This window comes from Bos taurus, chromosome 5 (genome assembly GCF_002263795.3).
Source record: "Bos taurus isolate L1 Dominette 01449 registration number 42190680 breed Hereford chromosome 5, ARS-UCD2.0, whole genome shotgun sequence".
Taxonomy (NCBI): Eukaryota; Metazoa; Chordata; class Mammalia; order Artiodactyla; family Bovidae; genus Bos; species Bos taurus.
This window is the reverse complement of record NC_037332.1, coordinates 43,577,261-43,603,440: the sequence shown is the minus strand read 5'-3', so window position 1 is coordinate 43,603,440 and position 26,180 is coordinate 43,577,261. Positions and strand designations below refer to the sequence as shown.

The window sequence follows — 26,180 nt, the reverse complement described above, 5'->3', positions numbered from 1 at the left end:
ATGAAGTATGTCTAAAATTGTGTGCTAAAAGCTGTGACTCGGATCCTGAACCATTGTTTGCAAAGATTGTCAGAGTTCTTGCACATTAAAGAGAAGTCCTATGATCAGATAACCTACCTTTGCTCAGGTACATGCAGTTAAGTGGAGCTGCAATAAAAATCCAAGAAAGAACAAGTGGAAACAGCCCCAGTCTGTACTCATGGAGTTGCTGAGCTGGTCCAATGATCATTATACATCTGCATAATATATTCAAATACCCCAAGTGTTGAGTGTTTCTAAATTCCAGGCTCTCTTTTTGCAGGTTAGTTGTATTCCTTACAGAAGCCCTGGGATGTAGGTTTTCTTTCCTGGGTTCACAGCTAATAAGTAGTAGAGCTGGGATTCAAGCATGAATTTACTACAAACACTGTGTTACTTCCCCTCTACTATGTGAAAGTGTTAGCTACTCAGCCGTGTCCAACTCTTTGCAACCCCCTGGACTGTGGCCTGCCAGGGTCCTCTGTCCATGGAATTCTCCAAGCAAGAATACTGGAGTGGGTAGCCATTCCCTTCTCAAGGGGATATTCCCAACCCAAGAATTGAACCCAGGTCTCCTGCATTATAGGCAGATGCTTTATTGTCTGTGCCACCATATTGCCCTTGAATTGTGACTTTAAAAATTATGAATGACAACTTTTAAGCAACTTAAGAGACTATTAAGCTACACAATTTCTGAAAGCAAATTTGAATCTCATAGGTATATTTTCAAATCTCAAATACATTAAAAAATGAAATTTTGGCTATGTGAAACAGCTGTCCCTAAAAGCTCTATGGAAAAGTAGTCCCATAAGATGCTGTGGGGAAAAAATTAAAATTCCGTGATCAATAATAAATAAGCTTGTGACTCACTGACTTAAAATTAGATAAATTTCTTTACTGCAGGACTTCTCAGAGCCTTTGTTGTGCTAATATGCAGCTGCAAAAGGGAAATGGTATGCAGTGTTCTCAAACTTACATGGCCGGGAGTCCCTTTTGGGAGGCATGGGCCCATGTATAAGCATTGGGATGTGCTGCTCAGGACAATCTCATCTTTCTGTGTGACTCTAATTGGTATGTTGAGCTGGGGATTGTTAGGATGAGACCGTCTAACAATTGCCGTCACCCCTGTGTTTCCTTGTGTGGAGAATCCAGGGCAGCTCTCTGCCCAGGAGGAGGAGGAGCAGGCTGAAGTCCTCTGATTCGCTATGTTAGCCTGCCAGTTACCCACTAAAAACAAAGGTGAGCTGCGGTGGTTGAACACCCTGGGAAATGTCCAGGTATGGAGTACTGCTTACAGAGCAGGAGGCTAGAGACTTAGGGGGCAGCATAAACTCCTGGAGGTTACAATGAAATAGGACAAGAAGCGTGTTTGTGTGTATGTGTGTGGTGTGTGTGTGGTGTGTGTGTGTGTGTGTAGAGGAAGGAAGTGACCAGTGGCTCTTCAAGACAGGCATTGTTTTCTTCAAAAATGCCCAGAGGTTTACCTGCTTCCTTCCTTTACACAAAGTGTGGGTGAGGTTGCCATAGCATCAGCATCGCCTGAGAGCTAAGAATGTCATACCTCAAGCCCTGACCCCAAATGCTGAGTCTAAATCTGCTTTTTTACCAGGATCCCTGTGGGATTCACATACACATTACAGTTTGAGAGGACCTACTTAAGGTCACATGCATATATGTCCTTCCCCACCACATCGCAAGACCCAAACCAAGTAATGGTCTTGAGTGTGTTCTGGTTTGAGTGTGTTCAAGGAGGTAGATGGCACACCAAGCTTTAGGCTGGCCTCGAGATGCTGCTGAAGGGTAAGAGGGAACTAAATGGGGGCACTGAGGTGACACCCAATCACAGATTTCCACGGGTGACTCCATAGGAGAGGAACTTACAGACATATTGGGCCCACAAAGAAGCAACGCCAGGTTTCATGTCATTTCATTCTAATGGTTGAGTTTAAGCATCTGGTATTGGGTTTCGCTTTGTTGTTTTTGTTTACCACTAAGTTGTGTCCAACTCTGCGATCCCATAGACTATAGCCCACCAGCCTCCTCTGTTCATAGGATTCTCCAGGCAAGAATACAGGAGTGGGTTGCCATTTCCTCCTCCAGGGGATCTTCCCAACCCAGGGATTGAACCCCTGTCTCCTGCATTGCAGGCAGATTCTTTACTGCTGAGCCACCAGGGAAGCCCAGGTTTCACTTTGGACTTGGCTTATTGGAGTTGGATGGCAAAACGAGTTAGGAGTCAATGACCAGCTGCATGTTTTAGTTCTGCCACTGGTATAGTGGGGCTGATAAACTCTTCACTGTGATGTTGCGAAAGAGAGTGAGATAGTCTGTGTAATTCTGTGAGATGAGCGTTTTAAAGGCTGGGTTCATCGACCAGTTTGATTTCTGGGTTCAAACGGATGCAGTAGGAGAAAAGCTAAACAGAATCTTGAGCTAAAGTATTACCAGTGACTTATCAATTCTAAAGATATTTGTAAAAAATGAAATAACCTATGGTAAAGAGTTTAAGATATTTAAATATCTGTATCGAAAAACACCATATTCTTTTTTTAAAAAATTAGGTATTTATTTTTGGCCATGCTGGGTCTTTGTTGCTGCGCTCTAGTTGTGTGCATGGGCTTCTCTTGTTGCAGAGCACAGGCTCCAGGCACACAGGCTTCAGAAGTTGCAGCTCCAGGGCTCTAGAACTCAGGATCAGTGGTTGTGTGCATGGACTTAGTTGCTTTGCGTTATGTGTGATGTTCCCAGATTAGGGGTCAAACCCATGTCTCTTTCATTGGCAGGCAGATTCTTTACCACTGAGCCATCAGAGAAGCCCAACACCTTGCTCTTAGAGCATAAACTCTGATACTAGATCTTTTGACTCCAATTTGACTGGTTGCCAGATGAATAATCTCGGGTGAATTACTTAATCTCATCAAGTCTTAGTTTCATTGTCTGGGGGTTAGGGGCAAAAATAGTCATAGCAGACATTAGATGAGGCAACACATGCAAAGGGTTAGCTCAGTGACTGGACCAGGGTAGGTTCTCTCTGCTGCTGCTGCTGCTGCTAAGTTGCTTCAGTCATGTCCAACTTTGTGCGACCCCATAGACGGCAGCCCACCAGGCTCCACCGTCACTGGGATTCTCCAGGCAAGAACATTGGAGTGGGTTGCCATTTCCTTCTCCAATGCATGAAAGTGAAAAGTGAAAGTGAAGTCGCTCAGTTGTGTCCGACTTCTTGCGACCCCACGGACTGTAGCCTACCAGGCTCCTCCATCCATGGGATTTTCCCAGCAAGAGTACTGGAGTGGGGTGCCATTGCCTTCTCCAAGGTCCTCTCTAAAGGTTGTCTATTTCTCAAGCAGCAGGAGAGAGTGGTGAGAGGGTCAGGGTGTTTGCAGTTTGCCAAGATAGGGCTGAATAAGAGGGGTGGCAGCTTGCTCGTCTTCTTCTTTTTTTTTTTTTAATTGTAGGATAGTTGCTTTGCACCTTGCTTTTCTTGCTTCCACTGCCCTGTCATAAAATGATTTTCTTGGGCAACTTTATCTTATGATGACATTTCTGCCAAGGCCCTTTCCCATCCCAGCTTCCAGGTGGTGGGTACCAAGCCTGATCAAATATTTATTTATTAAGTGCCTACTACATGCTTGCCAGTGGGCACTATGCAGGAGACACACATGTACACGCACACACACATAGTATTAAGACATGGACTTCCCTGGTGGCTCAGACGTTAAGGAATCTGCCTGTAACACAGGAGACCCCGGTTCAATCCCTGGGTCAGAAAGATCCTCTGGAGAAGGAAATGGCAACCCATTCCAGTATTCTTGCCTGGAAAATCCAATGGATGGAGGAGCCTGGCAGGCTACAGTCCATGGGGTCGCAAAGAGTCGGACACGACTGAGCGACTTCACTTCTACGTGCTTGCCAGTGGGCACAATGCAGGAGACACACACACACACACACACACAGAGTATTAAGACATGCTCGTAAGTGAATGTCTGTGTGGGAGGACATGAATCATATACATGAAAATCTGGAGAAAATACTTTCAGTAACAGCGATCTTTGTAATTGCATGATGGGGTACAACAGCAAACAAAACAATGAAGTTCCTGCTGGCAGTTTACTGAGGGCAATGTGGTAAAGCAGTCTGCCCTGCAGGGCACCCAGGCGTTTCTCTTTGATTTAGTGGTGTGTGGTTGTAATGACAAATAGCAGATTGACTTTCTGTGGGTTTAAGTATTGCTTTTTTAAATTCTCAGAAGACAATGCATTTCCTTATTGTCTGCTCCTGGGGAGAGCTCTTCCTTTGCCATCAGCATTCACTCTTAGTGCTCCAAGGTCATTACGGACACCAGTGGGAAGAGAAAGACAGTGACGTATTGTATAAAGTGGTTCAGTAAGATGAAGAAAAGGAAGTGTAGGGTAGGAGAGTGGAATGCAAGGGGTGGGGGAAGACTACCGGGTTAGACTGGTGGTCAGGAAAACTCTCTTGATATATGAATTTATAAATACACACATGTTTATGGCCATATGTCAGGTAAAAAGCAGTAATTCATATTTATGAAGTAATAACTCTGTACAGGGCACTCTGCTGAGGTGATGTCACTGTGCAATAGAGCTTTAGAGAAGGTGAAATTGGTATGTGAAGGTATTGGGCGGAGTCACTGGAGAAAACCGAGGACTGGATTGTAGAATTGTGAATAGTCCCAGCTGGGTGTTCATGGGAAGCCCATGTTTTTTCTTTTTTGGGGCTTTACCACAGGGCATGAGGAATCTTATTTCCCTCACCAGGGATCAAACCCATGCCCACTGATGTGGAAGCTCAAGTCTTAACCACTGGACCGCCAGGAAGTCCCAGGAAGCCCACATCTTAGCACTGTAAGTCCTGCCTAGTGTCTAGTAGAGTCATGAGCACATACTAGGCACTCAGTAAATGCTTAATCCAGCCTGGCTGCAACCTGAAAGGAATCCTGGCTGCTTTGGAGGCAGCAGGCAGATGTCCTGGATGTGCTAACTTCAACCAGCTCAAGAGAACATCTATTTTGCACTCCTTTTAATTTGCATGGCTATCAATCCTCAGGAGACCACTCTTTGCCATTTATCCTATTATTATTGAATGAGTCTCTTTATTTTTAAGTCTATTTTAGCTGTTATTCTTGAAATCACTTCTGCCTTCCCATACACATATTCTTTCTCCATTAACTTTCAACTTATCAGAGTCTTTAAAGTGTTTCTTGTAGGCAACATATAGTTGGGCCTTGTGTTTTAAAAATCCATTCTTCCAATATCTTCCCTTTAATGGGAGTATATAATCCATTAACCTTTAATGCAATTATTGATATTGCATTTAATTCTTTGTTATTGAACAGGAGCCACTTTATTATTTGTCTTTTAAAAAATCTCTTCTACTTGTATTCCTCTGTAAGACATATTGATGGCTCATGATTTAGCCACACATTTGGCCAGGGATTTTACAAAGAATTTAGGGTTTCCCCTCTCTGTATCCCTCTTTCCCAAGATTTCCCTTTCACTTTTAGCAGCTATGTTTGCCCCCAACTCTGTTCTCTGATTCTTCAGTCCTGAAAGACTGTGGGTTTCTATTGGAGTTTTGGAGGCTCTGACAGTAAAGAATCTGCCTGCATTGTGGCAGACTAGGGTTTGATCCCTGGGTCAGGTAGATCCCCTGGAGAAGGAAATGGCAACCCACTCCAGGATTCTTCCCAGGAAAATGCCATGGACAGAGAAACCTGGCAACTAACACACGGAGTTTTAGCTGTTCAACTGGCCCTAAGGCTAAAAGCTGTAAGTAGACAGCTCACCCTATGCCATTACTTTCTTCTAAGTTTCAGAACTCCTCCAGAATCTTCTTCCTTTTGTCTACTTTTCAGTATTTTCAGGTATATCACGAGTGTGTGCTTAGTTGCTCAGCTGTGTCTGACTCTTTGTGACCCTCTGGACTGTAGCCCACCAGGCTCCAGAGTCAAAGCTATGGTTTTTCTAGTAGTCATGTACAGATGTGTGAGTTGGACCATAAAAAAGATGATAAAGAAGGCTGAGTGCTGAATAATTGATGCTTTCAAATTGTGATGCTGGAGAGGACTCTTGAGAGTCCTTTGGACTGCAAGTAGATCAAACCAGTCAATCCTAAAGGAAATCAACCCTTAATACTCACGGGAAGGAGTGATTCTGAAGCTGAAGCTCCAATACTTTGGCCACCTGATGCGAAGAGATGACTCCTTGGAAAAGACCCTGATGCTGGGAAAGATTAAGGGCAGGAGGAAAAGGGGACAACAGAGGATAAGATGGTTGGATGGCATCATCTACTCAATAGACATGAGTTTGAGCAAGCTCCAGGAGATGATGAAGAACAGGAAAGCCTGGCGTGTTGCAGCCATGGGGTCGCAAAGAGTCAGACACAACTAAGCAACTGAAAAACAACAACTATATATATATATATAATTTTCCAGAGTTGATATTTTTATCTTTGGGAGGGTCAAGTCTGGTCGGAGCTTACCAGTCTTATCAGATGTAGAAGAACTCTTTGTGATTCTTTTGCATTCCTTTTGAATCTAGTTGTCTGTTCTGTCTTTAATGGTTAAGGTTCTCTGAAAAATGTCTGGTCTTTTATTGCTTTCTCCTGTTTAAGAAGTTATTTGCAAACCACTATTCTTAAAGAATGAGTTTCACTATAGGGTGATCAGGCAAGGATTGGCCACTTTATTTCTTTTCAATTCCAAATCTCATTCCCCCCTCTCCTGTCCTGAAGACATTGCATTTTTTAGGGAGCAATCTTCTAATTTCTTACTGTGGGAAATCAGCTTGGTTGCTTGCAAAGCCAAGCTGAAGAAGGGTCTCATCTTTCAGCATTTAGACTTTTAATGAGTCCTTCCATTTTTGGTCCCAAAGCTCTACAATTTCCTGGGATCTGTTTCTCTGGAGAATAAAAATCTTTCCAATTTCTGTTGGGAAGATGGAGGTAGTTGCCAGACTATACAGATTGGGGAAACTGATCTAAGGGTCCAGCTATTCCTTATTTAAACTTTCAATCAATTATTTCACTTTTATTTTTCATATTTTTATATACTTATTTGACTGCATAGGGTCTTGGTTGTGGCACACAGTATGGCACGAGGGCTCTTGAATTGTGGCACATGGGCTTAATTGCCCTGTGACATGTGGGATCTTAGCTCCCCAACCAGGGGTGGGGAACCTTCAGATTTGTAACCACTGGACCACCAGGGAAGTCCTAGTTTTTTCACTTTTAGCTCCACCTTATCCCTGGATTCAGAGGCTGCTGATGACATCAATGTTTTGGGCTTTGCTGGAGTTATATTCAACTTGGAAAAAGTCTTGTTGGCTCCAACATGCCCTCTGCCATCCCCAGGCAGTCTTGTTTTTGCCTTTCCCTTCTGCTAATTCAGTTACCACCTATCCTACTTCTGTCTGCCTCACTGTTACTGAAATATGGTCTGTCGTGGTCGCTACTCACAGACGCTATGTCCTTTCATGTTCGTGCTTCTTTATTCCTTTTTACTTCCATTTGGGTGGAGCTTTGGGAGGAAGGATAATGTATGTTCTCTCTTTCCTTATTAATAAAAACAAATAAACTATAAAGCACCGACTTGAGGAAAAAATATAGCTTTTCTGTATTTTTTCTAAATTATCTTTATAAAGACAGACTTCTCTCTTTATTCCCCTGGAGAAGGGAACAGCTACCCACTCCAGTATTCTGGCTTGGAGAATTCCATGGACTGTAATAGTCCATGGGGTAGCAAATTGTCAGACACGACTGAACAACTTTCACCTCTCTCTTTATTGCATGAGGTTGAAATCTTAACCAAGAAAAACAGGATCGTTTACTCTCCAGCAGGGGAGTCAGGTGGAAGATGGTGGTGCTTATACATCACTTAGAATCAGAGCAGCAAGAAACTTTTTGAACATAAAAGATAGGTTTGTGGTTTTTTACTTTTTAATGGACATTATCTTATAATAACTTTAAAAAAAATTGGAGCATAATTGTTTTACAATGTTGTGTTGGTTTCTGCCACACAACAATGTGTATACATAAGTATACATATGTACAGTTGTTTTTTTTAACAGAAATTTTCACATTTTTTTTTAGTGGTGGTAGTCATTTTTTTAAAAAATAAAATTTTACTTGCACCTTAATATATAAAACAGAAAAAAGTTGTAATTTTTTCCCCTCCAGGTATTTACAATTTTTCTTTTATAAAACACTTGAACTCCTTCCAAGACCTTTAGGATTCCCCAGAGCACAGATGGAAAGCCAGGGCTTTAGTAGTGATATTTTATACTGCTTTGGCCCAATCATCTCTCTGGTGTAAGTGCTTTGAGAATGTCAAGAAGCAACGCTAATGTTAATTAAACTTTATTGAGTACTCATTGTGTTTGGGGTGTATTTTATGGGCTTTATACACAGTATCTCATTTAATTTTCACTATGATGCTCTGAAGAGGCATCATGATTATTCTCACTTTGTAGGTGAGGAAATGCAGGCCTGGAGAGCGTAAGTACTTGTTCATGGATACACAGTTGGGAAGTGGAAGAGCTGGGATTCAAACCCAGGTCTGCTCGACTTGGAGCCCAGTCAACACAACGCTGGGCGTGGTCTGGTGGGCTTTGGCCCCCAGGAGCACCTAGAACCCTCCCTGGGGGCTGCTGCACACACTACCAGTTTGTGACAAAAATATAATGATGAAATAGGTTACAACAAAAAAGCAACGCCTGTCTCTCATCCTCAGGCAAGGCCAACTCCCAGACACCCCACCCTATTCTGCATCAGATTCCTGCTCTCCTCCACAGGTCAAAGGTGAGTGTGACACACCTCCCTTTCACATGTCTTGCACTTCTCTTCTCTTGGACCCTGTATGGTGAGAAAGAGGCCTCCCTCACTTGCATGTTCCCCCAGGTGCGTGCTGTCCGACTCTGACACCTGCAGCCCGGGGGACACCAGCTGCCCTCCTCCATTCGGCAAATGCGCCTGGGATTCTGCCTGCACACCAGTCGCACAGCTCGTCTGAAATGAGCAACTCTGGCCTTCCCCACAGAACCTTTCACAACTGCTACCCAGACGCCAGTCACCTCATGAGCCCCCTGGACCAGTCTGTGTCTGGGGGAATTGGTTGTTCTTACCATCAGCAGCCTCTGTGCCACAGTCCTGGGTAAAGGGCTAGATACTTAGTTTACTTGTTTGTCTTATTTTTTTTTATTATTTTAAAGTTAATTTTTGAAAATTTATTTATTTTTTAATTGAAGGATAATTGCTTTACAGAATTGTGTTGATTTCTTACATTACCATATGTAAAGCAGATAGAATTTGCTGTATGACTCAGGGAGCTCAAACCGGGACTCTATAACAACCTAGAGGGGTGGGATGGGGAGGAAGGTAGAGGGAGGTTCAAGAAGGAGGGGACATATGTATACCTATGGCTGATTCATGCTGATGTTTGTAGATACTTGGTTTTGAAAGTCCAGCCAGCCCCTCTCCCCAGTGCTGGTAGAATGAACTGCATAGTCCTTTCCAGAAGATGGCAGTGTTGAGACACATATCAGATACCCAGTACCCTTGGCTTTAGACGAGTTTTTAAATAACAATCCACCGAACCCAAGTGTGATGGAAAGTCAAAATGTCAGAAATGTAGAGGGATAATTCTGGGTGAATGAGAAAGCACTCTGCATTTGCAGCCTCAGCTAGACCACTCAAGTAGTTTGTGACAGCTCTCTGAAACTCATGTGTCAATTGCCTTTCAATCGGTATTCACGTATCAATCAATATTCTTTCTTCCTCGTTCCCTTCTGTTCCTCCTTCCCTCTCTTTCATTCCTTCCTCTGGATCTAGAGGATGATCAAAAGAGTAAAGGCCATCAAATATTGTGACAAAATTCCATGTGAAAAACAATTTCAAGTGAAAAACAATTTCAGGTGTAAAATGTACACTCAAATTTTAAGTATCTTTTGTCTTCTGACTTGGTTTCTGCCTTTGGAAATGATGTCTGTTAATTTTTTCAAATACAGGAATCCCAGATCCATTGGATAATGGAAAACCAAGTTCAGACTAATAGAGCTCATGGAATAGGAGCTTGCTCCATCCACTCCATGTATCAACCTGGTATTACAGACTAGTAGGACGCAAGAAACTTTAACTAGAATTAGTCTTAGGAAGGTCAAGAGCACGGTCCTGGGAAATTTAATCTGATTTAATGTGACATGGAGAGCAAAGAAAAATGCTAACCTTATTTTGGGTTCTTGATTCTAGAGTCTCATTGCCACCAACCAAGAAGAGAAAGTGCACACAGGTGCTGGAGGACTCGGGGGACTGTCACGTGTGGACCCACCACTCCAGACCCAGTGAGCCAGCCCGGGGCCCCTTGCTGCCATTAAATAAGGGATTTTTACCAGCCTTGGAGTAGCCCCAAAAATCATTTTCTCTCTCATAGAAGGGCGATGATATGCTCTGGGAGTTTATTTCTTCCATTTTCATAATTCTAGTTATTTATTTATATTTTGACTATGCTGGGTCTTTGTTGCTATGTGGGCTTTTCTCTAGCTGTGGTGAGCAGGGGCCTCCCCTGTTACAGAGCACAGGCTCCAGAGTGCTTGGGCTTCAGTAGCTGTGGCTCCTGGGCTCTAGAGCACGGGTTTAGTAGTTGTGGCACATGGGCTTAACTGCTCCACGGCATGTGGGATCTTCCTGGACCAGGGATGGAACCTGTGTCTCCCGAATTGGCAGGCGGATTCTTCAACACTGAGCCACCGGGGAAATCCTATTTTTTCCTTCTTGATGTAATGTTTCATGCAGTCTTAGGTGGGGTCATACAGGTGCTCCTGGGAGAAGATGCCACTGTCTCTCTCTGGCAGAGATGAGATGCTGGTCCTTTCAGTTCTGGGGGCAGTTGTGTCTTGGAGGACCTGGGCTCTAGGCCTGGTGAGGCTGTGCAGTGTGGCTGCACCTGCAGAGCCTGCTGGTATGCTCAGTGCTTCGTTCACTGGGATCCTTCTCAACACAGACGTGCACTCAAATAACACAGGGATCTTAGTAATAAGCAGATGCTCAGGTTCAGTGCGTGTGAGATGTGGGCTGAAATTCTGCGTTCCTAACAAGCTCCTGGGCAATGCTGCTGCTGGCTCATGGAAAGGAAATTACTGGGAGAAGCAGGACTTGAGAGGATTTCTCCAGGGGAGCAAAAGGGAGAGAGTTGAGCTTCCTTAGCACTTGCTTCCAATTAGCAGATTCCCAGTAGATCTTTGACATTTTGTAAAATCCCCTGGAGAAGGGCATGGCAACCCACTCCAGTATACTTGCTTGGGAAATCCCATGGACAGAGGAGCCTGGAGGGCTACAGTCCATGGGGGTTGCAGAAGAGTAGGACATGACTGAGCGACTAAAACAACGAAAACCATTTTAGAAGTCTTTTAACCGGGTTATATGATGCCCAAGTGGTCAGCCCAACTCATTCTTTGTCTTATATATCACATGCCACATCATGTTTTGAGCTTGGGGACCTGACCAAATTGAGAACAAGCTGAAGTTTTTGAGCCTGAAGCCTTGAACTTCTGAATTTCTGGAGCAAGTGCTATGACACTTATTAGGGGAAAGGACACTATTCCATGCCAATCTTACCACCCACTGTAAATAATTAACGTAGGCAGTGTGAACAGTGTCCCCAGTTCAGGATACCAAGTCACATCTCTTTTACTCCTAATCATCAGTTTGGCCAGAAGTCCAAGATTTTCCTCTTAAGGCTCCCCTGCAGCTATTGTCTCCACACTCCAGAGGTTTTTGTTGCCCAGACAGGAGGTGCCCGTGGCCTTCTTGCCTGCTCAGGTGAGAAAACTGCTGCCTTTGCCTTTCACAGCCACATGATGAGAATTGGTCCTCTGAGTCCCATGGAGCCTTCTGGTTTGTTCAGGGACATCTGGCCTCAGCTCCATCACGGGCTGTGGGAGTCCTTCACTGAATGATGACTTCACTTGGCCAAGTCCCACACATCAGCACTCCCTGGACGTGCTGTGGTAGTACTGCCCCGGGCATCCAGCCATCATATAAAGCAAACCTCTACTGCCTTCATGTCTTTTGCATGGTCCCATCATGGCCTGCAGCTGCCTTGATTTTTCTTATTCAACCTTAGAAACACAGAACGCTAATTAAAGCCTTGTTTCTGAATAATATAGAGCTCTCCATCTATCTTCCTATGCATGGTTACTCTAATTTCTTCAAGGATCCTTGCATACTGCCTGCTGCTTATTTATGCTTCTTAAACACAAAAGCTGAGTAAATTTCTAGCCAGATGAGAGGACCATCTGTTCACTCTCCCACAGATACACCAGCTCACTGAGAGTACTTTGGGTAAGTCACCCAAACCTTCCAAGAGCTTTGTCATAAGCTAGATTGCTACTCAAATTCTCCTGGCCATTTCAGAAGTAAGCTCCATCCTGTGATGATGGTCTGCAGCCTGTCCCTAGGGAGGGCATTGATGTGTCACTCTCTCTAGAGAATGGTCATAGAGAAGTAACTGGAATGTCCCAGCACATCAGAAATCTTGCATTCCTTATTTAAATCCTATTCAAAGGTCCCTGAAAAGCCTTCTAAAGATAATTGGCCCCAGATAGCAATTCCAGGATGAAAATGAGCAGGTTCCCAGGGGAATTAAAAAAAAAACCACTTAATTCAAATGCTATGCTTTCAGCAGAAGTTTTCCACTGGGGAACTCATATTTGTTGTTGCAGAGACCAAGAGTTTTACAAAGGTCCTGGAGAAATGGCATATGGGGAATGGAAGGAGGAGCTAGTTTTACAGGCAGGATTTTTGATGGGGGAAGATGTCCTAAATCAATCAGTAAGGTTTTTCTGGTGAATTTCTTCTCAGAAGTGCATGTTGGTCAAGGGTTCCAAGATGCCCATTTATTGGGTTCACAATGTAGAATTACTGGGTTGCTGGAGGCAGATGTAAAAACTTGCTTTGAGAGAGAATAGGTGTTGGGCAGGCTTCTGCCAGCTGGTTCCTGGCCCCACATGGTCTGGACCCCGAATATGAGAGGATTCCTGGTCCTATCTGATGAAAATTCTAAATATAAGAGAGCTCATGGCCCTATATGGCTTAAACTTCAAATGCATGAGTGTTTTTTAACCCCCAGAGTCATGGTCATTAGTCCACAGAGAAAGAATTTCCAGTGTAGAATCAGGAAAAGTACCTGTCTCATGTCTCCAGGAATCATGGACTTTTCAAGCCTGACTTTCTTGATTATCACATAAGAATAATAATTTCTATTTCAGCAAGAGTTTAAAAAACAAAAGTCATATAGGGACTTCCCTGGTGGCCCAGTGGTTGAGACTGCACTTCTGCTGCAGGGGGCACAGGCTTGATTGAGAAACTAAGATCCCACATGCAGCACAGCAAAAAAAAAAAAAGTCAAAGAAAATATTTTGAAAGACATTCAGATGCAAGCTGTGAGTTTTCTCCCAAAAGTTGAAACTTTGCTGCCTTCACACTTCTGCTTCTCTCTTCTGTTACATTTCTCAAGAGTTCCTCAGGGCAGCATGAAGAGAAATTTTGAATCCATCTGTTCCAGGTAACAGTTGTGACACTGAACCAGTGTTTCAGGTCTTTGAACCCAATTTCTACATTTGTTAAATGGGATTAAGATTCCTTACCTTGTAATCACTTTATAAATCTCTTTGGCTACATCTACTGAAACATATCCAATGGTTCAGTGATTCCCCATTCTAGGAATACACTGAAAAGAAGTATATACATATGCCCACTGACAGTCCCCACAGACATTCATACTAGCTTTAGTTATAATAATCACAAATGGAACACTATACAGCAAGAAAAACGAATGAACTACTATCATTTGCAACAATGATGAATGATCTCATAAGCACTGTTGGTTAAAAGAAGCCAATACCTAAGAGTACATATATTACATAATTTCTATAAACTTCTCTATGGCATTGGATCAGAACAGTGATTATTCTTGACCAAGAGAAAGTAGTAACCAGGAGAGAGCATGAACCTATCTTTTAGAGTGCTGAAAGTATCCTATTTCTTGATCTAGAGGTAGTTACCCAGTATAACTCATTTTATTAAAAAGTATCAAATTGGGTACTAATGATCTGTGCACTCTTTTTCACAAATATTATACTTCAATAAGGGCTTCCTGGGTGGCACTAGTAGTAAAGAACCCCCTGCCCCCTGCCCACCCTCCCTGTCAGCACCTAGAGGGGTAGAGCTGACCTTTGGCTGCTTCCCCTGTCGCCTTGCTGCCATACTTGAGTAGGGAAGGGTCTGAGTTAGGTATGCACTCAGGCCCACCACCACATGATTTCACATCAGACAGAGTTACCATGGAGGCTGAGAAAGAAGTATTTGCTAAAGCTTCTTAGATATAACTGAGTCACCTGAGAAAAACAAGTACATGTGATAATGACGGTACTGCCAGGACTAACCAAAGCCACCATTGTTTAAACTCTCTGGAGGCAGACACTGTGCTTAGCACTTACAGATATGACTCACTGAATTCCTTCAGCAGTTCTGGGAGGCAGCATATTGTTACATTTTGCAGGTGAAGCAACTGAAGCCTAGAGATGTTAGACCACTTCCTAATTGGCCAGTGAATGTAGAGTTGTGATTCAAACCCAGTTCCATATGGTTCCAAACTCCAAGCTCTTGAACTTCCTTTATCCTCTCTCCACTGCAGGAGGGAGAAAGGAAAGATGGAAGAACTAGCTTCTCCCTTTCTTTGAACTTGGTATGAACAGGAGAACCACGGAAGGTTTTTTGTTTGTTTTGAAAAGTTTAAGACAGGTAACTCTTGGAGAAGTGAGGACGTGAAGAACTTCGAGGATTGCTGACCTTATGTCTTCTTAGCTGGGAAAAAGTTTTGCAGAATTTTGAGAAAATCTTTTTCTGAAATGGTTGTATACAAAACTCAAAAAATAGATGTTCTGCTTAGGTGACATATAATAGTGATATCTCATGAAAAACACAGTTTCTGGGACATTTGGGATACAAAGCAAACTGAAGTAGCTCTGCTAGTTATTTAAGAAGTCATCAATAAAAAGTATAAAGAAAGACAGAACAGTGAGTGGGCTAAGTGCACATTGTATAGAAGGTGGTGTTATATCTTGACTTGTTGCTTATAGCCATCACCAGGTTTTATGTACACACACTATTTCCCTTTCACTCCTGGTATGAGGCATGAGTGATGGTAGGGAGCTCACAGAAAAGGGAAACAGCAAGCATCTTAATAGGATTTACATAAAATTTTTCTGTGGTTGAATCAGAAGTTGGAGGCATATTCAAATTAGACAAACAACTTGCAAGGATTATGCAAAACTAGAAGCTTACACATGCGAAATTGCTGTCATGGGACCATTTTTGATACAGAAAAGAAGCAGTTTCATATAGTTAATACTAACTTCTAACAAAGTATTCTCTGCTAATTTATCTTGGTTGTAATATTAGCTTCTAAAAGTGCTTTCACTTGTGTTATGATATTCTGCTTGTGTGTTGTTGTAAGACAGGCAGGACACCTGTTTTAATTTCTGTTTTGCAGTTGAAGGAAGTAAGACACTAAGCAAATAAATAACTTAAAAAAGCTAGACCACAGAATCTTGGTGTCACAAGGGACCTGTAACAAATTAGAATGTATTCGTTGTAAAGAGCAAAAGAAAGAAGCAAAGGACAAAACCAATTTAAAAACAAACCCTTAAACTACCTGATGCAGCAACCAAACAAAAAATCAAAATGAGGGGCTTTATTGGCTCCTGTAACACAAGATTTAGTACTGGACGCCAGAACTCAAACTATGCCATTGGGACTGGGTGTGTTCATTCTCAACTCTACCTTCTGCTGTGCTGGTTCATTTCCAGACAGGCTTTTCTCTCTTGTCCCAAAATGGTGCCAGCAGTTTTGGGGGATGTGTCTTAGATTCATACCTCATGGAAAAGAGTTAGCATCGTTGAACCCATCTCCCCTAAAGCACAGAGACCCACGTTTCTTGGATTGAATTAGGCCATTCACTATTTGCATCGTATTTACTGATGCAAATAGTGAATGCTGTAGTTCTATTGATTAAGCCTGGGTTCCCTACCCTCTTCAGGCTGGGAATGGACTTCACCAAACTCCACCTCTTCGGGCTGGGAATGGGATTCACTAGAACCAGACAGACTGGGAATGAAGAGATGCCATATCGGAAGTAGAGTAGATAGACACTGAGGGCAATGATTCCAACAAGCGCTCACCTTGGCACCTTAGAATCACTGACCCAAGCTGCTCAATTTACAGATGAGGAAAGAAACCTAGCCACATGCCCCCTGCTTCCCAACACTTGTCGTTCCCCACAGGGTCACTCTGCCTCATACATGGACTATGCATTCGCTCCATGCAGCTGTCTAAGAAAAACAGCCTCCGAGGGAAGATCTAACATACCAATTTCTTTGCAGTGACAGGTAGGAGTCACAGCATCGAAGTGCAAGACCTTGACAGTGAGAGACAGAACATGATGCTTGCGGACCAGCCCTCTCCTGCTTTGAAGTGGCAGCCATACCGGAGTGTTCCTTGGCACAGCTTATTAAACAGTCAATATGAAAAACTGTAAGTGGCCTTAGGAACCCCTATGGTTGACTGGAGAGCAAGCCAGGGCTAACTCTCAAGACTAAATCCAAGTATTTGGGCTTTGATGCTACCTCTGATCAAATGGAATGTGTCAGTGAGAAAGTGTGTCTTACTCCTTATGTTTTGCATTTTAACAATAAACAGTTGGGACATGAGTTTTGGTCTTCAAGAATCCAGATTTGTAATTCTAACTCATAATTTACCCACTAAATGATGGAGGGAGAGAGAATCTTTTTGAGATCAAATGCCCAGTTTAAACTAAAAGCTGGAAAATGGAGATTTCCCAAATCACTAATATTTAATCCTGCAGTCAATTAAAAATTTCATAGAATTATTTTGGGGGGCATATTAAATTGTTAGCTCCCCCAGCATCAATGTTGCAATTCAGTACTGTCAGTTTATTGCCAATATAGCCTGTAGTGATCATAGTTGAGGGTGGCTTTATATTAAGAGACTGAAATCAAACCATACAAAACATTCTTAAACTAGAAAATTTTCATCCTATTCTTATGACATTATAGTTTCAAGAAACAAATGTAGACTTATGCACTATTGCTCTTAAAGATCTTTTAAGCCTTCTCTTTATTCCTTAGGATATAATTTACTTACCCAGCTCTTCTAGAATTTTCACTGATTGTAAATGCCTTCTTGAAACACTAAAGTGTGTTAATGGGTAAAGAATATGATTTTCAATTAATAAATATAATATGAAATGAGAAATGCTGGGCTACAAACTTGAGGGTCTTCAAGGTATTTTTCAAACTCCAAATAACTTTTTATTTTTTATATTTTTATTGGAGTACAGTTGCTTATAGTTTCAATTGTACAGCAAAGTAAATCAGCTCTTCTTATCCATATATCCCTCTTCTTTGGGTTTCCTTCCCATTTAGGTCACCACAGGGCATTGATTGGAGTTCCCTGTGCTATGCAGGACCTTCTCATAGTTTTCTATTTTATATGTAGTGTCAGTAGTGTATATATGTTAATCCCAACAGTTTTTTAAGAGCAAAACTTATCACTTGGAATTTTATGTTGGATGAACTAGAAGGAAGAAATCTGTTCCTTAAAATCTGCGAAGTTAGACTTTGGGACTCAATGTGTTTAACAGGAGATAAGAAGAAGCAAGTTGCTAGTTGTATCACTGAAATGTCGCAACTTGTATCTTTACTGCTGTGTGCAACAGAAAAAGAAAAGAAGGATCCAAAGGTCCTGGTTTTGAGTCAGACTTCATTTAATGGTTTTGGGGGGGTTGTTCCATATAGTGTCTTACGTATGAATACCCAGGTATGAAACTGTCACACATAAGCAGAGTATTTTAATCAAAACCTGTAATGCTTCCTAGTCTGTAATGGATCTGAGTTGATCAAGTTTTCAAGGTAACTGTTATCTCTTTTCTTACTTGAGTAGTTTTTTTTAAGTTTATCTGAGCAGTCAATCTATGCTTCACTGATCTGGGGAAAAGAACAAAAAGATACATGAATAGTATCAACTCAAAGATGTAGAAGCAGATTTATTTTGAATGCTTAGGTGGGCTGCAGTCCATGGGGTCACTAAGAGTCGGACATGTGAGCAACTTCACTTTCACTTTTCACTTCTATGCATTGGAGAAGCAATGACAACCCACTCCAGTGTTCTTGCCTGGAAAATCCCAGCGACGGGGGAGCCTGGTGGGCTGCCGTCTATGGGGTCGCACAGAGTCGGACACGACTGAAGTGACTTAGCAGCAGCAGTAGCAGCCATAATTCACTTTTCTTAAGCAAAAAAGATAGGTAATATTCATCTGGATTAGAACTCAGAAGTCTTAAATTCACTACTCACATCACTAAGATGGAAAATCACTTGCCTCTGCTTTGATTAGTAGATCTAACTCGTTACAAAAGCATAATTTTTCTAAATAACCTGAAAGTTATAAAGTTAGGGGATTAAAATTTTATTACATTTTTTTGAATTATATTTACAGCTTGTGTTAAAGACCTTTAAAAAGGCCAGTTTAGTTGATTTTATAATTAACTTTTGATATCAAAAGCAGAATCGCTACTCTTAGGTAAATAGAATAATTTTTATAATTAGACATTTTTTTAAGATTCAGAATACTCTTCAACTGTATAATTTTTATGGGTTGATATAGTGTCTGCTTACAGCTGTCTTTAAATTTCAGGCTAATGCTCATATCTGAGCTGCAAATCTTTTTTCTTCAGAGTTTTTGACAGTGAAACATAGAAGATCACACACAAAAATATTTCCTTTGTTTTTTTTCCTTAATGAAAACTGTTCTTACTACCCTCTGTAGTCCAATCTATACAATTCAATCCATCTAGCCTTTTGACAAGCAAGTCAGTATAAAGTTCCAGATGTCTTAAAATACCTGCTTTTATCTCCCTCTTCATTCAGTGGATTTTCCCATTGCTGCTGGAGGGCGCTGTGACTGTGGGGCCTTTGATCAGTTCCTGCTCCTGTTCAGTCACTCAGTCCTGTCTGACTCTTCACGATGCCATGAGCCCCCCAGGCTCCTCTTTCGATGGAGTTTTCTGGGCAAGAATACTGGAGTGAGTTGCCACCTCCTCCTCCAGGGGATCTTCCCAACCCAGGGATAGAACACATGTCTCCTGCATCTCCTGCATTGGCAGGCAGATTCTTTACCACTGAGCCACCTGAGAAGACTTTGAGGGTAATCAGTGACCTAGTGACTTGATCCATTCGGTGAGGTGCTTAGCTTGCCAAGAACATGAATACTCATTTCCCAAGAGACCCATTCATATTTCTGTCACTGAAATTAGAAAAAAATTTAGAAAGTCTGTGTTGTTCATTAAATGGCAGCCATCCAAACTGAGATCCCAGGAAGCAAAGATCCACATAGTAGCAGAGAGCCAGCAAAGCAGGAAGTACTGCCATCTCTGTGTGTTGTTCTAGGAAGGAGCTCTTTTCCTGAGGAACATTTAGGAAACCTGATGCATTAAAAATTATGTTTCATATCTACAACACACAGAAAAAATTACCAAAATTTTCAACTTTTATGTTCTCTTTTCTACTTGATAATGTTGCATGTTTAATAGGTTTTATTTTTATTAATATTAAAAAGTATTTAATCAAGCATATAATACACAGGGACTTCCTAGGTAGTGCTAGTGGTAAAGAACCCACCTGCAGGACCTAAGAGATGTGGATTTAATCCCTGGGTTGGGAAGATCCCCTGGTGGAGGGCATGGCAACCCACTCCAGTATTCTTGCCTGGGGAATTCCATGGACAGAGGAGCCTGGCGAGCTACAGTCCATAGAGTTGCAGAGAGTCGGACACTACTGCAGCAAGTTAGCATTATGTATATGTAAAGTACAGCTCTTGAACATGGTTTGATAAAACAAATAACGCAAGAGTCTGATTAGCTAACCCACCGTCAACCTATTATTTTTTTTCTGCAGAAGTAAACGACATAGTAGGTATTCAGTGCTATGATCAGATCAAAAGGATAAAAAGGAAATGGCCACACTTTAGTGAAAACATGTTTTCAATCAGTAGTCTGGCTCTGGTTAATCTGGTTGAAAGCTATTCCTGGTAGTTCTGACCAGTCTGCTTTTTTTTTCATCTGACTACCAGGAAGCTGAGTAGTCATTCATCTGAGGGACTATTTGAGTGTGGTGATGCTGATGAAATGAGAGATTTTTCTTAAGAAGGAAAAAAAGGAAATATATCCCAGATATTTGATATGTCTGAGTAATATAGTAACTTCTCAACTTCTAACCAACGTCTTTCTATTGTATAGTGGAGTCAAGTTAGAAATCTAGGAAACACAAAGCGAAAAGGCAGGCTGAGGAGACAATGATTCCATTTGGCAAGAATTGTACTTCTTTCTCATGAAGGAAAAAAGCTGTTAGATAGCCAGCTGTGTTCTGAAATACCATTTTCATTTCCTTGGTGAAAATTAACAAAATTGATTAAATATAGCAAGAGGGCTTCCCTGGCTCAGTTGGTAAAGAGTCTGCCTGCAATGCAGGAGACCCGAGTTTGATCCCCTGGAGAAGGGAGTGGCAACCCACTCTAGTATTCTTCCCTGGAGAATTCCATGGACAGAAGAGCCTGGCAGGCTACAGTCCCTGGGATTGCAAACAGTCGGACACAACTGAGTGACTAACACTTTCACATTTTTCAGATATAGCAAAAGATACTTTCCAAAATGTATTTTCCCAAAATGTTTATATAATTAATATTGTTCATGAAAGAAAATGTGTAGAAAATATTTGTAAGACTGGTTTCTTGCTTCCACTTTTCATAGACCTGATGTAGGCTATCGAGTCGTCACAGACAAAGGATTTAATTTTTCGCCAGCAGATGAAGCTTTTGTTTGCCAAAAGAAGAACCATTTTCAGATCACCATCCATATTCAAGTTTGGGGAAGTCCAAAATTTGTCAAAACTCAAATGGGTCTAAAGCCAATAGAAATGTTTTACTTGAAACCTTTTGGGGTTAAGGTAAGTCTTTTATTTAGTTTCATCTCATTCAGTCAACATATAGTAAGCGTTCCTGTTGTCTGTTGCTATATAACCATCTATTCTGAAACTTAGCAACTGAAAATAATAACACTCATTGGTTTGGATCAAAAATCTGCCACTTGGTCAGGGCTTGGCTCTACTCAGGAGTCATTAGCTGGATCCAGTTTCCAAGATGGCTCACTTGAGTGTCTGTCAAATCTGTACTGGCCATCAGCCAGGAGCTCAAAGAGGGCTGTAGCTGGGAGGCCTTGGGCTCTCCTCCACGTAGACCTCTCTGTGGGACAGCTTGTGCTTCCTCACAGCATGGTGGATGGGGTCTAAGAATAAATATTTCAAGACATAGGAAATAGAAGCTGCCAATTCAGAATCTTGCAGAACATCACTTCAAACTACAGCTTTAATGTTTTTAGTGTCTAAATCTTGGACTTCATTTGCTGAGTGTAATTAGTTTATTCTTTTTGAGGCTGGTGTGTTCCCATATGCAGTTGGTTCATAGTTCTCACCAAATTCTCAAAGAAGTCTGTAACTTAAAAAAGCCAAGGAACCACTAATCTAGTTGATGCTCCCTCTTTCCCAGTTAGCAGAGGGGAAACTGAGGCCCAGGAGAGTCACACCATTCATCCAAAATAGTCAATAATAGAGCTGGGATTAGAATGCATGTAGGATGACTTCTGAGTGGTCAACAAGTATTTATTGCATTATTACCTCAGATCCAGCTCCTTAGGGTGAGGAATATCCATTATCTGCATATGTTTTTTTCTGATCACCAACCTGGGCTCAGGCACCAAGTCTCCCAAAGTGGCGCTTCACAGCTAACCACATCAGCTGCTCTTGCTGCAAACCAAACCAAAATAAAATAAACAGCAAGCACACAATAATAAAACATATATTTCTGATTATGGAAGTAATATGAGTCCATTGTGGACATTATGGCATATAATAGAAAAGTATGAAAGAAGAGATAAAATTCATTCATACTTGGGATCCACAATTTAATAACTTAATTTTTCCTTATTTTTTCTGTTATTAAAATTAATTTCATATAGATAATATTATGTTGTGGAAATAGCATTATATAATATCATTAAAGACTATAAAATATTATTTACAAAGATGATATGGTTTTCCATTATATCAAGATACCATATTAATTTCTGTATTATTGTAAATTTTTTGTTAATTTGTATTTACAAATTTATTGTAAATTTTTTTTGCAGTGAACATCCAGGCATATTCATTTTTGTATGAGAATAAATTCCAGAATAGGCATTGCACATTGAACATATAATCAGTATTAAAACTCTTGATGTTGGTTGCCTAATTGCTTTCTGGAAAGACAGTGACTATGCAAATACCTACAGTCATAGAGCAGATACCAGCAGACACTTGCTACTCTTCACTAATAACAAGAATATTATTGAATAACAAGAATTATTGAATAAATGTCATTTCCTATGTTTTATTCATTTTTACTGTTTATTTTTATTTCTTATTAATAAGCTCTGAAAGGGCTGAGATTTCTGTTTTGTCTTCTCACCTTTATTGCCTAATGCAATGCCTGATTCAAAGCAGGTGCTCAACAAGTATGTATGAAATGAATGAATAAAAGAATGAATGAACGAGTGAGTGCATGGATCTGTTGAGCTGCCTTGCTCATGTGTTTTGAGGACTTCCTGATAGCTCAGTGGGTAAAGAATCCACCTGCAATGCAGGAGACCCTGGTTCAATGCCTGGGTTGGGAAGATCTATAGTCCACTCTATACTCACTGTTTACCTGAAGTTCTCTCTTGTCTTGTGTTTTCTTTGTTTAGCTCTTCAGGTATTTGTTTCTCTTCTCTCCAATAGCACACTGCTTTAAGGTCAGGGTCCTTGTCTTATACATTCTTTCAGTGACTGGTGCCTCTTGCCAAGTGCTTAACATAATGCCTTGGGAAACTTTTTAAGTAATTGAAAATTATTTACTAATGAATGTTTTAATTAATAAAGAAATTAATTATGAAGTAATTACTTTTTGTTATTCTACATAGGTAGAAGCCACCAATCAAATAATTGCTATTGAACAGTCCCAAGCAGACAGAAGCAAAAAGATTTTCAATCCTATTAAGTAAGAACTTCTTCTCTGAATTCTCTTGTGAACATATTTTGGGAAGAAAATTTATTGCCAAATTTATTTTATTTTAAAAGAATTCCATGATACAAACTAAATTAGTAATAATGTGTTAGTATTATGAACACATGCTTATCAACAAAAGTAGGTACGATATATTGAAATAATTTCAAAAAAATCTATAAAAAGCCCCATCTTTTAGGTCATCATTATTTACAGAATATTTATTACTGACAACCTTGCTAACAACCTTGGTTCCCTGAGACAGATTATAATTAGATCTTTCTTTTAATTTTTCATTTAAATCAGCATGCTACTGATTGAATTGATTTTAAGGTTCTGGATCCATGCTGTGCTTATAATTCATTTATCTTGTTTCTTAAAGCACTGCTGTTAGATTGCTTAATGAGCCCTAAAATAGAAAGAATGCGGGGAACTTCCCCAGTGATCCAGTGGCTAAGACCCTGTGCTCCCAATGCAGGGGGCCTGGGTTCAATTTCTGGTCAGGAAACTAGGTCCACATGTCACTACTAAGATCCTGTGCAGCCCAAGAAATAAATGAAAATAATATTTCAAAAAAAGAAAGCCACAGGACTGGGATCATCCAAAACAATGGATGCCATATAAAATGAAAGAGACTTCCTTTTTGACTGGGTGGGGATTATTTGAGCCTGAGGGAGAAGGCAATGGCACCCCACTCCAGTACTCTTGGCTGGAAAAATCCCATGGATGGAGGAGCCTGGTGGGCTACAGTCCATGGGGTCGCATAGAGTCGGACACGACTGAGTGACTTCACTTTCACTTTTCACTTTCATGCACTGGAGAAGGAAATGGCAACCCACTCCAGTACTCTGGCCTGGAAAACCCCATGCACGGAGGAGCCTGGTAGGCTGCAGTCCATGGGGTTGAACAGAGTCAGACACAACTGAAGCGACTTAGCAGCAGCAGCAGCAGCAGTCCTATTTGGGGAAGAAGATGGTGCTAGAGCCTGGAGAGACCAGGTGTGAGCTCAGCCTACAGCTCAAGCATGTACAGACAGCTCTGAACTTGCCTGGTACCTCTGGTTTTTTCTTGCTGGGAGACTGTGTGTGGTCTACCTTAGAAGCAGGCAGCTTCCCACAGCCAGGTCAGGAGAGGGCATATACGTGAAGGAGATGCAAAGGAGTTCACCAGCAACCTAGAGGAACTGCTTCTATCGGGAGGAGAGCACTATAGCAATGGTGATGCAGGTGACGGGGCTTCTCTCCTGTTGTCGAGATCAAAGAGCCCCAGTGTAGGAGCATAAGCCCTTCGGAGTCAGGTACTCTGGACTTGAACTGCTGCTGAATGAGCATTTCTAACTTTCACTGAAATTAAAAGACACTTTCTCCTTGGAGGAAAAGCTGTGACAAACCTAGACAGTGTATTAAAAAGCAGAGACATCACTTTGCTGACCAAGGTCCATGTAGTTAAAGCTATGGTTTTTCCAGTAGCTATGTCTGGATGTGAGAGCTGGACCATAAAGAAGGCTGAACACTGAGGAAATAATGCTTTCAAACTGTGGTGCTGGAGAAGACTCTTGAGAATCCCTTGAACTGCAAGGAAATCAAACCAGTCAATCCTAAAGGAAATCAACTCTGAATATTCATTGGAAGGACTGATGCTGAAGCTGAAACTCCAATACTTTGGCCACATGATGTGAAGAGCCGACTCACTGGAAAAGATGCTGATGCTGGGAAAGATTGAGGGCAGGAGGAGAAGGGGATAACAGAGGATGAGATGGTTGGAGGGCATCTCTGACTCAATGGATGTGAATCTGAGCAAACTCCAGGAGATTGTGAAGGACAGAGAAGCCTGGTGTGCTGCAATCCATGGGGTTTCAAAGACTTGAACATGACTTAGTGACTAAACAAAGAGTACCTCCCTGGCAGCCATTCCTGACCAGGCTGCGGGCACTATCTTAAAAATCAGTGTCCTCCACAGTGTGATAAGAATGGGGGACTAAACATAGCTCAGAATCTAAGAATGAATCAGATATGATCAAGAACTATGTTCTCTTACAGTCTCTTTGTATTTTTGCTGTTTGCTTTAGAATTAACCTGCTGGCCGACCAGGTCACCAAAGTAACTCTGGGCCGGTTACACTTCAGCGAAACCACAGCAAATAACATGAGAAAGAAGGGGAAGCCAAACCCTGACCAGAGGTACTGGTGTGGTGTGTATGCCTTTGCTGGGGCGTGGGGGGGCGCGGTGGGGGCGGGTAGCTGGTTATGCTACCTGACAGCCCAGGGCCCCCAGAGGCCCCTCTGATCCTCTTGGCCTTCCTCAGCTGCCCTCCTCCCTTCTCTGACTCTGCTGTTGCCGCATTTCATTTACCCTTAGACATCGTCCTTCTTCCATCCCCACACCCTGCTATGCCTCCTCTCCTGCCCAGCCTCTGGGCGGCTTGTTTTCATTGTCCCCGTGATCCTTCTGCAGGGGTCCCCAACCACCCGGATCTAATGCCTGATGATTTGGGATGGAGCTGATGTAACAATAATAGAAATAAAGTGCACGATAAATGTAATGCACTTGAATCTTCCTGAAACCATGTCCCTTCCACCCCAGTCCGTGGAAAAATTGTCTTCCATGAAATGGCCCTTTGTGCCAAGAAGGTTGGAGACAGCTGCATTTAGAGGGACCATGTGTTCATGTCTTGTGACGGGCTGAGGGCTGAGGATTGATGGCATTTCTCGAATTCTGTGTGCTGGTCACTACTTTAATGCCCTGAGCTCCAAAGCTCTGCTGTAGCCTTTTTTGATTGAAAATACATTTACATTAATGATTTACACCTGTGATTCTCAGAATGTGCTCCCAGGACCGGCAGAGATGGTATCACCTGGACACTTATTAGAGATGCAAGTTGTTGGGACTCACTAAAAACCTACCTGATCAAAAACTTGGGGTGAGGTCCAGCAGTCTGTATT

The 26,180-nt window shown here is 41.8% G+C and overlaps 1 protein-coding gene across 2 annotated transcripts in view; it reads left to right on the top strand.

Moving 5' to 3' along the window:
- Positions 1-26,180, top strand: part of MYRFL (myelin regulatory factor like) — a 140,228-nt gene that overhangs the window by 53,479 nt on the left and 60,569 nt on the right. For both annotated transcript variants that reach the window (XM_024992288.2, NM_001102323.1), the window contains 7 exon segments: positions 8,768-8,835; positions 8,935-9,187; positions 10,282-10,373; positions 16,473-16,623; positions 20,913-21,108; positions 23,157-23,233; positions 25,308-25,418. In XM_024992288.2, the coding sequence (XP_024848056.1) occupies positions 8,768-8,835; positions 8,935-9,187; positions 10,282-10,373; positions 16,473-16,623; positions 20,913-21,108; positions 23,157-23,233; positions 25,308-25,418 (948 nt within the window).